Source organism: Pezoporus flaviventris, unplaced genomic scaffold (assembly GCF_033815535.1).
Source record: "Pezoporus flaviventris isolate CSIRO_AGI_PZ_B2104156 unplaced genomic scaffold, CSIRO_AGI_Pfla_v1 ptg000138l, whole genome shotgun sequence".
NCBI lineage: Eukaryota > Metazoa > Chordata > Aves > Psittaciformes > Psittacidae > Pezoporus > Pezoporus flaviventris.
In genome coordinates, this window is record NW_026892686.1 from 1,809,921 (window position 1) to 1,823,968 (window position 14,048).

Genomic DNA, 14,048 nt, shown 5'->3' on the forward strand with positions numbered 1-14,048 from the left:
ATGCTGGAGAGGGGCTCTTCATCAGGGACTGTAGGGATGGGACAAGGGGTGATGGGTTCAGACTGAAATGGGAAGTTCAGGTTGGAGATAAGGAAGAAGTGATTTATGTGAGGGTGCTGAGGCACTGGCACAGGGTGCCCAGAGAAGCTGTGGCTGCCCCATCCCTGGCAGTGTTCAAGGCCAGGTTGGACACAGGGGCTTGGAGCAAGCTGCTCCAGTGGAAGGGGTCCCTGCCCGTGGCAGGGGTTGGAGCTGGCTGATGTTAATGTCCTTCCCATCCCAAACCATTCCGTGATCCATGATTTATTGAGCATGGAGCAGACCCGGACCCCATCCCCGGCACACCCCAAGCCGGGGCCGTGCTCAGCAGCCCTCGGGGCGCTGGTACCTCCAGAAGGCGATGTCACCGTCGTCGCCGCACGACGCCAGCAGCCCGGGCTCCGTGGGGCTCCAGGCCACGCAGTTGACGTCCTGCGCGTGGGCCCGCGGTGCGTGCGCGGCCAGGCTGAAGCTGGGCTCCTGCCCCGCGCCCTCCTCGAACACGCGGATGGCGTCGTCGCCGCACGCCGTGGCCAGCGCCCCGGTGAGGTGGCACCTGCGGGGCAGGGTCGGTGTCAGCGCGGCGCAGGGGCAGGGATGGAGCCGCGGGGATGCGGCCGCGGCGGCGCTCACCAGGCCACGTCGTAGATGGTCCTCGTGTGGTACCCGGAGAGGTTGCAGATGCACTTCCACGTGGGCTCCGCGCCGCTGCAGGCCACCCCTGCCAGGTGGGAGCGCGACCTCAGCTCCCTGCTCCTTCCCCTCCCTGCCCACCCTATAGCCCTTTCCTCCTGCCCTTTCCCTCCCTGCCTGCTTTATGTCCTTCCCTGCTTGCTCTTGCCCTTCCTCTTCCCTGCCCATCCCTTCCCTTCCCACTCTTTTCCCCTCCCTACCATCTCTTTTCTATCCCTGCCTGCTCTTCATCCCTCCCTTCCCACCCTTGTCCCTGTTCTTTTCCTTCTTTTCCCTTCCATGCCTGCTCTTTTCTGCTTGCTCTTCTACTTCCTTTTTCCTCCCCCTTCCTTCCTCTTCCCTCGCCTTTTCTCCCTTCCCTTCCCTTTCCTTTCCCTGTCTGCTCCTCCTTCCCCTTCCCTGCTCTTCCCTTTCCTGCTTGCTCTTTTCCTTCCTCTTCCCTGCTCCTTTTCTGCTTGCTCTTACACTTCTCTTCCTTTTTCCTCCCCCTTCCTTCCTCTTCCTCTTCCCTTGCCTTTTCTCCCTTCCCTTCCCTTCCCTTCCCTCTCTCCTCCTCCCTTTCCTGCTTGCTCTTTTCCTTCCTCTTCCCTGCTCTTCCCTTTCCTGCTTGCTCTTGCCCTTCCTCTTCCCTGCCCATCCCTTCCCTTCCCACTGTTTTCCCCTCCCTACATCTCTTTTCTATCCCTGCCTGCTCTTCATCCCTCCCTTCCCACCCTTTTCCCTCTTCTTTTCCCTCTTCTTTTCCCTTCCCTGCCTGCTCTTTTCTGCTTGCTCTTACACTTCTCTTCCTTTTTCCTCCCCCTTCCTTCCTCTTCCTCTTCCTCTTCCTCTTCCCCCCCCCCTTCTCTTTTCCCTTCCCTTCCCTTCCCATGTGCTCCTCCTTCCCCTTCCCTGCCCTTTCCCTTCTCTCCGCTCTGTCCCCAGCCCCTCGGTACCCGGTGCTCACCGTGCTGGTTGCCGGGCCGGTACCGCTGCCACACGCGCACGGTGCGGTCGTCGCTGCAGGACGCCAGGCGCTCGCCGCTGCGGTCGAAGGCCACGCTCCACACGGTGGATTGGTGCCCCTCCAGCGTGGCGCAGCACACCCAGTCATCCTCCTCCTCCCGGTACAGCTTCACCGTGTCGTCATAGCTGGCCGAGGCCAGGAGCTGAGCCACGCAACGCAACCATGGGAAACAGCTTCAGGGTCACCCGCTCCAACCCTTACCCAGCACTGCCACGGCCACCACTGACCCATGGCACTGAGGGTGTGTGAGCACTGCAGGGACGGTGACTGCAGCCCTGCCCTGGGCAGCCTGTTCCAATGCCTGAGCACCCTCCGGGGCAGGAATTGTTCCTCAGCTCCATCTAAACCTGCCCTGGGGCAGCTTGAGGCCGTTTCCTCTTCTCCCGTCCCTTGTTCCTTGGGAGCAGAGCCCAGCCCCTCCTGGCTCCATCCTCCTCTCAGGCAGTTGGAGGGAGCCATCAGGTCCCCCCTGAGCCTTCTCTTCTCCATCTGACCCCCCCAGGTCCCTCAGCCCTTCCCCATCACCCCTGTGCTCCAGGCCCTGCTCCAGCCCCATTGCCCTTCTCTGGCCCCACTCCAGCCCCTCAATGTCTCTGTTGTAGTGAGGGGCCCAGAGCTGAACACAGGATTTGAGGTGCGGCCTCACCAGTGCCCAGTGCAGGGGCACAATCCCTGCCCTGGCCCTGCTGCCGCACTGGTGCTGCTCCAGGCCAGGATGCTGGGGGCTGCCTGGGCACAAGCTGCTCGTGTTCAGCTCCATCACTCAGCACCCCCAGCCCCTTTCCCATCAGCAGTTTCCTGCCACAATTCCCTAAGCCTGGAGCGTTGCAGGGGTTGTTGTGAGCCCTTTGCCCCACTGAACCTCATGCCTCCATTCCCGCCTCAATGTCCAGCCAGATCCCATCCCACTTTTCTTCCCCTCCGTTCCTGCTCTTCCCCCTTGCTGGGAGCCATGGGGACATTCCCAGCACTGGGACAGGGCCTGCGTTGGCCACGGCGCTCGTACCTCCTGGTTTGGGTGCCACACCACGTGCTTGACGTCCTGCGTGTGCGAGTTGAGGACGCTGACGCACTCGTACTCCTCCTCCTCATCCACTGCGGAGCGGAGGCTGAGGCAGTGACACAACCCGGGGCTGGGGTCCCCCCACAACCCCCTGCTCTCCCCTCACCTTCCCAGACCCAGACGCTTTTGTCCCGGCTGCAGGTGGCCAGGAGGGTGCCCGAGGGAGCCCAGGCCACCGACTTCACCTCGTTCTCGTGGCCCTCCAGCGTCGTGATGCACTGCGGGGCACAGGACAGCGGAGAGGAGGGGCATTGGGGGGCACGGGGGGGGACTGGGGGCTTGGGGAGCATGGGGGATGTTGGGGTGCTCAGGGGGGTATTGAGGGATATGGGGTGGGACTGGGGCCTTGGAGGATGTTGGGGTGCTCAGGGAGGGTGTTGGGGGGCATGGGGTGGGAGTGGGGGGCTTGGGGGGAGCATGGGAGATGTGGGGATGCTCAGGGGGGGCATTGGAGGACATGGGGTGGGACTGGGGGGCTTGGGGAGCATGGGGGATGTTGGGGTGCATGGGGGGGCATTGTAGGGCATGGGTTGGAGAACACAAAAGGATGCTGGGGTCACAGGGCAGGGTTGGGAAGCACAGGGAGGTCTATTGGGGGGTACAGAGGGATGCTGTGGGTCACGGGAGGGTGTCTGTGCTCACGCGGGGGTTGTTGTGGGGCACGGGGTGGAGATCGGGGGCCTCAGTGGGGGAAGCTGGGGGGCAGAGGAAGGTTTTGGGGGCCAGGAGGGGGTGCCCCACCTCGAAGCCATCCTCTTGCTTCTTCCAGATGCAGGTGGTGGCGTCGAAGCTGGCGGAGGCCAGGTAAGTGCCGCAGGGGGACCAGGCCACCCTGCGCACCGTGCGCTGGTGCCCCTCGCCCAGCACGGCGCGGCACGACCAGCCCGACCCTGCGGGCACAGCGCGCATGACGTCACGGCCACGCCCCCTGGGCTGGCCACGCCCCCACCCCGCCATCATCGCTCCGCCTGGCCACGCCCTCTTTCTCCCAGCCACGCCCCCTTTCCATCAACCCTGCCCTCATTGCATCGCCTGGTCACGCCCCCAATCAAAGCTCCTCCCATGCTCCCTCTGGCCCCTCCTCCTTCTCAGCCCCGCCCACCAATCATAGCCCCGCCCTCTTTCTTCCATCCACATCCCCTTCTCCTCAACCCTCATTGCATCACCTGGCCACGCCCCCAATCAAAGCTCCTCCCACGTTCCCCTCTGGCTCCGCCTCCATTTCAGACCCGCCCACCAATCATAGCCCCGCCCTCTTTCTCCCAGCCACGGCCCCTTCCCCTCAACCCCGCCCTCATCGCACCTACTGGTCACGCCCCCAATCAAAGCTCCTCCCACGTTCCCCTCTGGCTCCCCCTCCCTCTCAACCCCACCGACTATTCCCCGCCCACCAATCATAGCCCCGCCTTCTTTCTCCCAGCCACGCCCCCTTTCCCTCAACCCTGCCCTCATTGCATCCCCTGGCCACGCCCCCAATCAAAGCTCCTCCCACGTTCCCCTCTGACTCCGCCTCCATTTCAGCCCCGCCCACCAATTATAGCCCCGCCCTCTTCCTCCCAGCCACGCCCCTCAACCCCGTCTTCATCGCATCTCCTGGTCACGCCCCCAATCAAAGCTCCTCCCACGTTCCCTTCTGGCTCCGCCTCCTCCTCATCCCCGCCCCATCAATCATAGCCCCGCCCCCTCTCCGCAGCCCCGCCCTAATCCCTCCTCTGTCCTAATCCCTTCCTCCCCCCTGATCACGCCCCTCCCTTTAAGCCCCCCAGTTTGGCCCCGCCCACCAACTATAGACCCCGCCCCCTCACCGATCTGCCCCCGCCCCTCCCGTTAAGCCCCTCCCCACCTTTTGGCCCCGCCCGCCAACTAATGACCCCGCCCCTCGCGCCCCCGGCCCCGTCCCTCCCGTTAAGCCCCGCCCTCCCCGTTTGGCCCAGCCCACCAACTATAGACCCCGCCCCCTCGCACCTCTGTCCCTGCCCCTCCCGTTTGGCCCCGCACGCCAACTATAGACCCCGCCCCCTCGCCGATCTGTCCCCGCCCCTCCCGTTAAGCCCCGCCCCCTCGCGGCCCCGGACCCGTTCCTCCCGTTAAGCCCCGCACTCCCCGTTTGGCCCCGCCCACCAACTACAGACCCCGCCCCCTCTCGCCCCCGGCCCCGCCCCTCCCGGCTCCCCCTCTCACCTTCCCTGCCCCACACTCGCACCGTCCGGTCCCCGCCGCACGACGCCAGGAGGCCCCCCCCGGGGCTCCAGGCCAGGAACCAGCACCGGGACTCGGGGTGCGCGGGGATCCGGCACAGCAGCTCCAGCGCCTCCTTCATGGCCGCGCTCCGGATGTGGCGTCAGCGCGCCCCGGATGCGGACCGGTCCGCGGTGGGGCGGAAGCGGCGGGCGCTGAGGCGGAGAGGCGGCTTCGGGCCCCATGTACACCCCGGGCGGGCCGGGGCTGCCCGGCGGGCGGCGGCGCCGGGGGGCGGCGGGCGGGGGGCTCCCGAAGCAGCCGGAGCGGAGCCTGGCCTCGGCGCTGCCCGGCGCCCTCTCCATCACCGCGCTCTGCACGGCGCTGGCCGAGCCCGCCTGGCTCCGCATCCACGGCGGGACGTGCGCCCGGCAGGAGCTCGGCGTCGCCGATGTCCTGGGTTACGTTGACCCCGAGCTGCTCCGAGGTGAGGCCGGGCATGGAGCGCGTCCCCCCTCCCGCGGGGTCCTCCGGTACCTCCCTTGAGGCTTCGGCCCCTGCCCGGGCCGCTCCGGTGCTGGCTGAGCCCGAGGGCAACGGGAGAAGCACGAATCCATTGATCCTAACGCGAGCTGCTGGGTGACCGAGGCGTGGAACCGGGGGGAGGCTTGGGATGGACGGGAGCTTAAAGCTCCTCCAGCTCCAGCCCCTGCCACGGGCAGGGACCCCTTCCACTGGAGCAGCTTGCTCCAAGCCCCTGTGTCCAACCTGGCCTTGAGCACTGCCAGGGATGGGGCAGCCACAGCTTCTCTGGGCACCCTGTGCCAGCGCCTCAGCACCCTCACAGGGAAGAGCTTCTGCCCCAGAGCTCATCTCAGTCTCCCCTCTGGCAGGTTCAAGCCATTCCCCTTGGCCTGTCCCTCCATCCCTTGTCCCAAGCCCCTCTCCAGCTTTCCTGCAGCCCCTTCAGGCACTGGAGCTGCTCTCAGGTCTCCCCTTCAGGAGCCTTCTCTTCTCCAGGCTGCCCCAGCCCAGCTCTCTCAGCCTGGCTCCAGAGCAGAGCTGCTCCAGCCCTTGCAGCATCTCCATGGCCTCCTCTGGCCTCCCTCCACCAGCTCCATGTCCTCATGCTGGGGACCCCAGCACTGCACACAGGGCTGCAGGGGGGGCTCACAAGAGTAGAGGGGCAGGATCCCCTCCCTGAGCTGCTGCTCACGCTCTGGGGGTGCAGCCCAGCACTTGGGGGGGTTCTGGGCTCAAGCGCTCACTGAAGCCGTCTCATGGGGAACTTCTCCTCACCCAACACCCCCAAGTCCTTCTCCTCTCCAGGCTCCCCCAGGCTGTGTCTGTGCTGGGGATTGCCCTTCCCCAGGAGCAAGGTCCCTTTGGATCCCCTCCCTTCCCTCCCGCCTGTCACTGCCCCACGCAGCGCTCTGCCCCGTGCGGGGTTTGGGTGGAAAAGCAGCGTTCTGTGGTGCTCAGCCCCTGCCTCTCTCCCTCCCCTCGCAGATTACTGCATGAACCCGCAGACCGTGCTGCTGCTCCGGGTCATCGCCGCCTTCTGCTTCCTGGGAATCATCTGCAGCCTCTCCGCTTTCCTCCTGGATGTCTTCGGACCCAAGCACCCGGCGCTGAAGATCACCCGGCGCTACGCGTTCGCTCACATCCTCACAGGTAAATCCCTGCAGGAGCAGCCCGTGCTGGGCTGGGTTTCCATCCCGGACCTTCAAAGGATGGAAGAAAAGCCCCCAGAGGGTGTTTTCCATGCCTTGGATCCTTGCTGTGCTTCCCGTCCTACAGGGCCGCCCCTGCACTGGGTTTCACCTTCCGTGGTGATAATGGAGTTAAATCTTGGTGGGGATGGTTAGGGGTGAACATTAAGCGTCCCTTGGTGGGTCTTAGTCCTTAAAGAGGTGTCCTAGAGCCTCTCAGGGGAGAAAGGCCCTATGTTTCTGACTCCAGAGGTCAAAGGAGCTTTAATATCCCTTATCCCTGCTGGAATTCCCAGCTGAGCCCTGAGCAGCTCATCCCCCTTCCCCATGGAGCAATGATTCATCCCTGCTGCTCCTCTGAGCTCCCATAGAGCCCCCTTTCCGACCCTAACCCACCTCCCGCTGTGCTCCTCCTGCATTTCCCCCCCTATCCCGATGGATCTGGAGCATCCCCAGCTCTGCCCCCGGGGCTCGCTCAGGGTCTCTGCTCTCCCCCCCCGCAGTCCTGCAGTGCGCCACCGTCATCGGGTTCTGCTACTGGGCCTCGGAGCTCATCCTGGCGCAGCAGCAGCAGCACAAGAAGTACCACGGCTCCCAGGTCTACGTCACCTTCGCCGTCAGCTTCTACCTGGTGGCGGGCGCCGGCGGCGCCTCCATCCTGGCCACGGCCGCCAACCTCCTGCGCCATTACCCCACCGAGGAGGAGGAGCAGGCCCTGGAGCTGCTCTCCGAGATGGAGGAGAACGAACCCTACCCCGCCGAGTACGAGGTCATCAACCAGTTCCAACCGCCGCCGGCTTACACCCCCTGAGCCCGGCGCCGCTTCCTCTGCCCCCCCCCTCCATCCGCACCCCCAACTCCATCACTCTTCCCCCCTCGGCCCTGCCCTGCCCCAGAGGAAGGACCTTGTCGGCTCAGCCCATCCGTGTCCTCCTCCCATCTCTTCCATGGACTCCGATTTGGAACCCTCTTGGTGGAAGGAGCGTCGGGGCGGCTCCTTCCCGGGGTTTTATCCCCTTGGAGCTCTCCCGCGGAGGGAAGGAGGGAATCCCGCACCCCGCTGAGCTCCGGTCCCCCCCCCTCCTCCGAGCCATCCCGTCACCGGTGTCTCTATTTACAGCGGTTCATCGGGATCTCTACCCCAGCACTGCGGGATGGAGCCCGACCCGCACCACCACCGCCGCCACCGCTCCCTGGTTTGCACTTTAGTTCAGGCTCCGGGTGGGATGGGGACGGATTCGGGACCGACACATGGGACTTATCACCCCCAGAAGCTCTTTGCCCCCCCGCAGCAGGTCTGGGGGCAGCTTTTATCCCGTTCCCCCCCCCCCATTGAGCCGATCGGGGGGGGTTTAACCCACATTTGGGCACAGCGCCGGCTCCTGGCTGGGAAAGCGGCCTCTGCCCGTGGTTTTATGCAAGATCCCGCCCCCCCCGCCAGCCAAACTCCTGCTTTTTGCCCCCACTTCCATTGCTCTCGGTGTTTCCGTGCCCCGCTCTTCGCTGATGATCCCGGTTCCCAGCACGAACACTGAGGAGCGCCGGCCCTGGAGCCAGCGCCTCCCTGGCAGCACCGGAGAGCCGAGGGGAAAACCGAGCCCGGCAGCGCCAGGCCTGGAGGAGGAGGTCGCTGCAGGGATGGAGCAGGATTTTGGGGCTGTTTGAAGCAATTCAAGCAGCCAAAGGCCCCCCCAGGGACACATCAACCCAAGCACCGCAGCGCTGCCGTCCTCGAGCCTGGATCCGCGGAGGGCTTAGAGAAGGAGGTTTGGGACTGGAACGTCGCTCCGTGTAGGTTCCCATCCATCCCTCTCATGCTTTTATTCCCTGTTTTGTTGCTGTTTAGCCCAGCTCGTCCCTTTCCCCCGCTCCCTGCACCCGCAGCAGCTATGCAAGAGCTCCGGCCACGCTCCGGGGCTCCGGCTGGGGCATGAAACCGGCTCCGGGAAGCGCTGCCTGCGCCTGGAGAGGCTCCGAAGGGGGGGAATCGGCCCCTGCAGCCCCTCAACGGGAGCCTGCCGGCCTCTGCCTGGAGAAGTTTGGGATTCTGAGCTGCAGGAGGGGCCTCGAGCGTCCCCATCCGGGCACAAGCACTCGGGGTTCCTGCACAAACCCCCCCCTCACTCGGGCCCGGGGCATCGCTTCCTACCGGGAGCGAGGTGGGAACCGGGGATGGGCTCCCCCAGCCCCGCTTGGGGGGAATAAAGGGGGTGCAAGAGCTGTGTGGAGCCTGGCTTTGTGCTGGGGAAAGGGGGGGTGTGTGTGATTATTGCCCCATGTAAACCCCTGCCCGTACACTGCCCTCCAGAGCCCCAGCCTGGGTTGGGTTGGAAGGGACCTTAAAGCTCCTCCAGCTCCAACCCCTGCCACGGGCAGGGACACCTTCCCCTAGAGCAGCTTGCTCCAAGCCCCTGTGTCCAACCTGGCCTTGAGCACTGCCAGGGATGGGGCAGCCACAGCTTCTCTGGGGCCCTGAGGTTTAGCATCACTTTGCTTTGTGGGGCCCTGGAGAGCCCTGTCCAGGGAGGCTCTGCACAGAGGGAGGTGCAGGTGGGTCAGGAGGGGAGGATGTCGATGCTGCAGGCGCTGTTCTGGAAGGCAGCAGGGGCAGGACCATGCCCCGCTCCTGGTTTCCATCCTGGTTCTTCACCTTGTGGGAGCAGGGGCTGGATGCTTGCGTGCTCCAGCACCCTCGAGGGCACCCAGCACTCGGGTGCTGCACCAGTGGGGCTCTGGGTGCCTGGTGTGGTTTAAGCCGCTGCTGGCAGCATTCCGGAGGAGTCCAGCTGTAAGGGCTCCCCAGCAGCACTCCCTGTACGGGTGCTTTGGGACTGGGAGCAGGGCTGGAGGTCTGCACCCTGTGAGCCATGGAGGAGTAGCACAGAGGTAGGTTTGGGTGGCAAAGCATGGATGCATTGCCATAGCGCTGCTGGGGAGGGTGCTGTGTGTAGGTGATGCCCAGCAGCAGTTTTCTGCCCTGGCTCCACCACCCTCACATAAATCACTTCTTCCTTATCTCCAACCTGAACTCCCCCCGTTTCAGTCTGAACCCATCACCCCTTGCCCCATCCCTATAGTCCCTGATGAAGAGCCCCTCTCCAGCATCCTTGTAGCCCCCTTCACACACTGGAAGCTGCTCTGAGGTCTCCAGCAGCTTCTCCTCTCTAGGCTGAACAGCCCCAGTGTCCTCAGCCTGGCTCCATAACCCCCCTGTCCACACCCCGTGGTCCCCCAGAACTCCCCATTGCCCCTCAAAACCCTTCACTGATCCCCCTAATCCCACATTGCCCACTGTGACCCCCATAACCCCCTTGCTCCCCATAAGCATCCATGGGATGGGTTTTCACCGTGCTGGTGTTCCTGGGCTTCATCCCGCCAGATTCTGGCCCGAGGGGGGCTCATGGCCCAGCCGCAGCCGTACCCCCCTCCCGGGATCCCGTTTCACTTCCCACCTTCAGGAACCCCAATAGGGGCTGTCCCTGTGGCAGCATTAATGGGGTGCACCCCTCCTGCAACCCTGCTTTTAACCCCCCCTTAGGAACTGACCCCAAATATCCCATATAAATGTGAATCCCCACCTTAAAGCCGTTGGATCATGGGAAAGGGTGCGGGGGGTCTGGATCCATCCAATGACTGGATTCCCCCCCCCCCCCAGAAGAGGTTTTTCTCTATGGGTGACACGATTGTTACCCCCCTGTCTACACCTGCCCCCCACCCCCCCCCATGTCTGTGTCCCCCCCCTCGGGTCATTTGGGGACACGGAGGGGCCATGCTGGTCACAAACCTTTATTGCAGCAGCAGCGGGGGGGGGGGGGGGGAACTGTGACCCCCGTCCGTTTTGGGGGGGTCTCCCTGAGTTTCCCACATTGCTCCCAAGCCCCCCCCCCCCCCCAAGTGCTGGTGGTGCCCGAGGGCCGCTCGTACCGCTTCCCCCCCATTCCCGTCTTGCTCCCCCCCATTCCTGTCCTGCTTCCCCCATTCCCGTCCCACTCGCTCCCCCCATTCCCACACCGCTCCCCCCCGTTCCCGTCCCTCTCCCCCCTCCATTCCCGCACCTCTCCCCCCCATTCCCACACTGCTCCCCCCCCATTCCCATCCCACTCCCCCCCATTCCCACACTGCTCCCCCCCGTTCCCATCCCACTCCCCCCCATTCCCACACTGCTCCCCCCCCATTCCCATCCCACTCCCCCCCCATTCCCACACTGCTCCCCCCCATTCCCATCCCACTCCCCTCCATTCCCGCACCTCTCCCCCCCATTCCCACACTGCTCCCCCCCCATTCCCATCCCACTCCCCCCCATTCCCGCACCGCTCCCCCCGTGCCCCCCCCGCTCAGGGCCGCTCCCGCAGCCGCCGGCCCACGAGGCTCCGCAGCGTTCCCCGCTCGGACTCGTTCCTGCGGACGCGGGCGGGGGGGCCGCGGCGGGGCCGGGGCCCAGGGAGGGGCTGGAGCGCGCCCTGCTCAGCGCGGGGGGGGCCCGGGGGGCCGCTCCCGGCTCCGCCTCCGCCTCCCAGCCCGGCTCGGCCCGGCCGCGGAGCCACGAGTCCAGCACCCGCACGTAGGTCTCGTAGCGCCGGCGCTGCGGGGGGGGCACCGCAACGGGGTCAGCGCGGGGACAGCGGGGTCACCGTGGGGACAATGGTGCCACCATGGCCACAACAGGGTCACCGTGGGGACAATGGAGCCACCATGGCCACAACAGGGTCACCGTGGGGACAATGGTGCCAACACATCCAGAACAGGGTCACCATGGGCACAATGGTGCCACCACGGCCAGAACAGGGTCACCATGGGGACAATGGAGCCACCATGGCCACAACAGGGTCACCGTGGGGACAATGGTGCCAACACATCCAGAACAGGGTCACCGTGGGGACAATGGTGCCAACACATCCAGAACAGGGTCACCGTGGGGACAATGGTGCCAACACATCCAGAACAGGGTCACCGTGGGGACAATGGTGCCAACACATCCAGAACAGGGTCACCATGGGGACAATGGTGCCACCATGGCCACAACAGGGTCACCATGGGCACAATGGTGCCACCATGGCCAGAACAGGGTCACCGTGGGGACAATGGTGCCACCACGGCCCTGTGTCACCAAGGGCAATATCGGTGCCCCCACGGCCCCGGTGCTGCCATGCCCGTAGCAACCTCACCATGGCCATAACGGTGTCCCCGTGGCCCCGGTGTCCCCATGGGCGCAGCACCCCCGTACCCCGCAGCACCACCTCCGCCCCGGGCCAGGACCGGGCTGGATGCGCCCCCCCCCAGCGGCGCCGCTGCCCTCACCTCGTGCAGCAGCAGCTCCGTGTCCCGCCGGTGCTGCCGCGGGTCGGGGCCGGGCCCGTGGCGCTGCCGCTGCCGCAGCTCCCGCTCCACCCGCTCCATCCAGGCCGCGTGGCTCCGGCGCTGCTCCTCCTGCGGCGGCACCGGCTCAGGGGGGGGCTCCCCGGGGCCTCCCGTCCCCGTCCCCCCCTTTCCCGGTGCTCACCGGGGGGCTGCGGCTGAGCGCCGCGGGCAGCAGGGGCCGCGCGGGGCCGCGCTGGGACCCGACGGCGGCGGGGAACGGGGGCGCGGAGAGGAGCGCGGCCGCCAGGTTGAGGCGCTCGATCCAGGCCAGCATCTCCCGGGGCGTCCTGCGGCGGGGGGGGGGGCGGGGGGGGGGTCACCGGGGCCGCCCCCCCCCCCACAAAACCGGGGACCCCCCCCCCCCCCAACTCACGGCGCTTGGAAGAGGAAGCGGCTCCCGTCGGCCGCGCGCAGGCGGAACACGTCGGGGCGCTTGGTGTAAGCGGGGGCGCGCTCGGCCAGAGCGTGGTGCACCCCCAGCGGCGCCTCGGGGGGGGCCCCCGCCCTGCGCAGCTGCAGGAGGGTCCCCTCCAGCACCGCCTCGAAGCGCTTCCAGCCGCGTCTGCCCCACGGCGCTGGGGGGCACGGGGGGGGGGGGCTGGAGCCGGTGAGGGGAACCCCCCGGATCGTGCCCCCCCCACACCCCAATGGAGCCGCTCGTGGCTGCTGTGACCCCCCCGAGATGGGCACCCCCAAATCTGCCCCTGCGGACCCCAGCGGAGCCCAAAATCACCCCCCCCCTCCCCCGAATTCATTTCGGGCTGAGCCCCCAAAGCTGCCCCCCCAGTGGACCCCACATCTGGACCCCCAACCCCCCCCAATCTGCCCCATGGACCCCCCCTCCCCACTCACTCTTTCTGCCCCCGGCCTCGGCCAGCACCTTCCTGGCCAAGCAGCCCCGGTGGGTGACGGCCGCGGCCCCCCCCGGCAGCTCCGGCCGGGATTCGCTGCTCCTGGGGCCGGGGGGGGCCTCCTCCTCCTGCCCATCCTCATCATCCCTGCGGGGGGGGGCTCAGCATCACGGGGGGCCCCCCCGTGTCCGTCCCCCCCCCGCTCCCCCCATAGCCCCGCACTCACAGCGCCCACGGCAGCTCCTGCCTGCGGATGGAGCCGTAGAGAGCCTGGGGGGCAGCCGGGGCTCAGGGGGGGGCTCCGGGGGCCCAGCGGTGCCCCCCCCCCCGGTCCCCCCCGCACCTGGAGCTGCTGCCGGGGGAAGTCCTCCCCGTCCATCATCCCGCGCAGGTTGGCCACGAACTGGGCGCTGCTCATGGGGCGGCCGAGGCGCTGCAGGGCAGGGGGCGTGGGGGGGCTGAACCCCGCACCCCGCCGTGGGGGGCACACGCGGGGGTCCCCCCGCTCCTCACCTGCCCGTGGAGGTCGGTGTTGAGCAGCATCAGGGCACAGGTCAGGGAGTGAACCGCGTCTGGGGGGCAGCGGGGGGGAGCCCCCGGGGGGGACGCCCGTCCCCATCAGCACCAGTGGGGGCCAATGGGGGCCCCATAGAGCTGGGAGGGGAGGGGGGAGGCTCAGGGGGTATCTGTGGGTGCTATGGGGGCTATGGGTGCTATGGGTGTCTGTGGAAGTCTGTGGAAGTCAATGGATCTCTATGGGTCTCTATGGGCGTCTGCGGGTGTCTATGGGTGTCTGTAGATGCTATGAGTGTCTGTGAGTGCTATGGGTATCTAAGGCTGCTATGCGTATCTATGGGTGTCTATGGGTGCTATGGGTCTCTATGGGTGTCTCTATTGGTGCTATGGGTGCCTATGGGTGTCTCTGGGTGCTATGAGTCTCTATGGGTCTCTATGGGTGTCTCTATTGGTGCTATGGGTATCTCTAGGTCTCTATGGGTGTCTCTGAGTGTCTCTGGGTTTCTATCGGTCTCTATGGATGCCATGGGTGGCTATGGGTGCTATGGGTTTCTATGGGTGCTATTGGTCCCTATGGGTCCCTGTGGGTCCCTGTGGGTCCCTGTGGGTCTCTGGGCGCTCGGGGCTCACCA

The 14,048-nt window shown here is 66.2% G+C and overlaps 3 protein-coding genes across 3 annotated transcripts; 1 reads left to right on the forward strand and 2 right to left on the reverse strand.

Moving 5' to 3' along the window:
- Positions 1 to 358: 358 nt before the first annotated feature.
- On the reverse strand, positions 359 to 5,146 carry CIAO1 (cytosolic iron-sulfur assembly component 1). Its single transcript, XM_061478914.1, has 7 exons — positions 4,983 to 5,146; positions 3,543 to 3,691; positions 2,908 to 3,019; positions 2,745 to 2,833; positions 1,679 to 1,880; positions 673 to 760; positions 359 to 595 (listed from the first exon to the last, which is right to left on the reverse strand). The coding sequence occupies exons 1-7, from the start codon at positions 5,119 to 5,121 to the stop codon at positions 364 to 366; spliced, it is 1,011 nt and encodes a 336-aa protein (XP_061334898.1). The 5' UTR covers positions 5,122 to 5,146; the 3' UTR covers positions 359 to 363.
- A 64-nt stretch (positions 5,147 to 5,210) lies between these two features.
- Positions 5,211 to 7,562, forward strand: TMEM127 (transmembrane protein 127). The gene is made up of 3 exons (XM_061478929.1): positions 5,211 to 5,466; positions 6,489 to 6,653; positions 7,195 to 7,562. Exons 1-3 carry the CDS (start codon positions 5,223 to 5,225, stop codon positions 7,500 to 7,502), a joined length of 717 nt encoding a protein of 238 aa, XP_061334913.1. The 5' UTR covers positions 5,211 to 5,222; the 3' UTR covers positions 7,503 to 7,562.
- Positions 7,563 to 8,811: 1,249 nt separating this feature from the next.
- Positions 8,812 to 13,473, reverse strand: LOC133282743 (PH and SEC7 domain-containing protein 1-like). Its single transcript, XM_061478961.1, has 9 exons — positions 13,414 to 13,473; positions 13,244 to 13,333; positions 13,123 to 13,170; positions 12,902 to 13,037; positions 12,423 to 12,554; positions 12,192 to 12,336; positions 11,990 to 12,118; positions 11,003 to 11,273; positions 8,812 to 8,882 (listed from the first exon to the last, which is right to left on the reverse strand). The coding sequence occupies exons 6-9, from the start codon at positions 12,321 to 12,323 to the stop codon at positions 8,812 to 8,814; spliced, it is 603 nt and encodes a 200-aa protein (XP_061334945.1). The 5' UTR covers positions 12,324 to 12,336; positions 12,423 to 12,554; positions 12,902 to 13,037; positions 13,123 to 13,170; positions 13,244 to 13,333; positions 13,414 to 13,473.
- Between the last annotated feature and the right edge of the window lie 575 nt (positions 13,474 to 14,048).

What these genes read in the sequence shown, in the direction of transcription:
- CIAO1 (XM_061478914.1), bottom strand. Translation starts at nt 5,121, where the DNA reads ATGAAGGAGGCGCTGGAGCTGCTGTGCCGGATCCCCGCGCACCCCGAG. An exon ending in TGTGGCACCCAAACCAGGAG is followed by an intron (nt 1,881 to 2,744) that starts GTACGAGCGCCG and finishes TGCGTGGCTCAG; the next exon opens with CTCCTGGCCTCGGCCAGCTA. An exon ending in CCGGCCCGGCAACCAGCACG is followed by an intron (nt 761 to 1,678) that starts GTGAGCACCGGG and finishes CCCACCTGGCAG; the next exon opens with GGGTGGCCTGCAGCGGCGCG.
- TMEM127 (XM_061478929.1), top strand. Translation starts at nt 5,223, where the DNA reads ATGTACACCCCGGGCGGGCCGGGGCTGCCCGGCGGGCGGCGGCGCCGG. An exon ending in TGACCCCGAGCTGCTCCGAG is followed by an intron (nt 5,467 to 6,488) that starts GTGAGGCCGGGC and finishes CTCCCCTCGCAG; the next exon opens with ATTACTGCATGAACCCGCAG. An exon ending in GTTCGCTCACATCCTCACAG is followed by an intron (nt 6,654 to 7,194) that starts GTAAATCCCTGC and finishes CCCCCCCCGCAG; the next exon opens with TCCTGCAGTGCGCCACCGTC.
- LOC133282743 (XM_061478961.1), bottom strand. Translation starts at nt 12,323, where the DNA reads ATGCTGGCCTGGATCGAGCGCCTCAACCTGGCGGCCGCGCTCCTCTCC. An exon ending in CGCTCAGCCGCAGCCCCCCG is followed by an intron (nt 12,119 to 12,191) that starts GTGAGCACCGGG and finishes GTGCCGCCGCAG; the next exon opens with GAGGAGCAGCGCCGGAGCCA. An exon ending in CGGAGCTGCTGCTGCACGAG is followed by an intron (nt 11,274 to 11,989) that starts GTGAGGGCAGCG and finishes CCCCCCCCGCAG; the next exon opens with CGCCGGCGCTACGAGACCTA.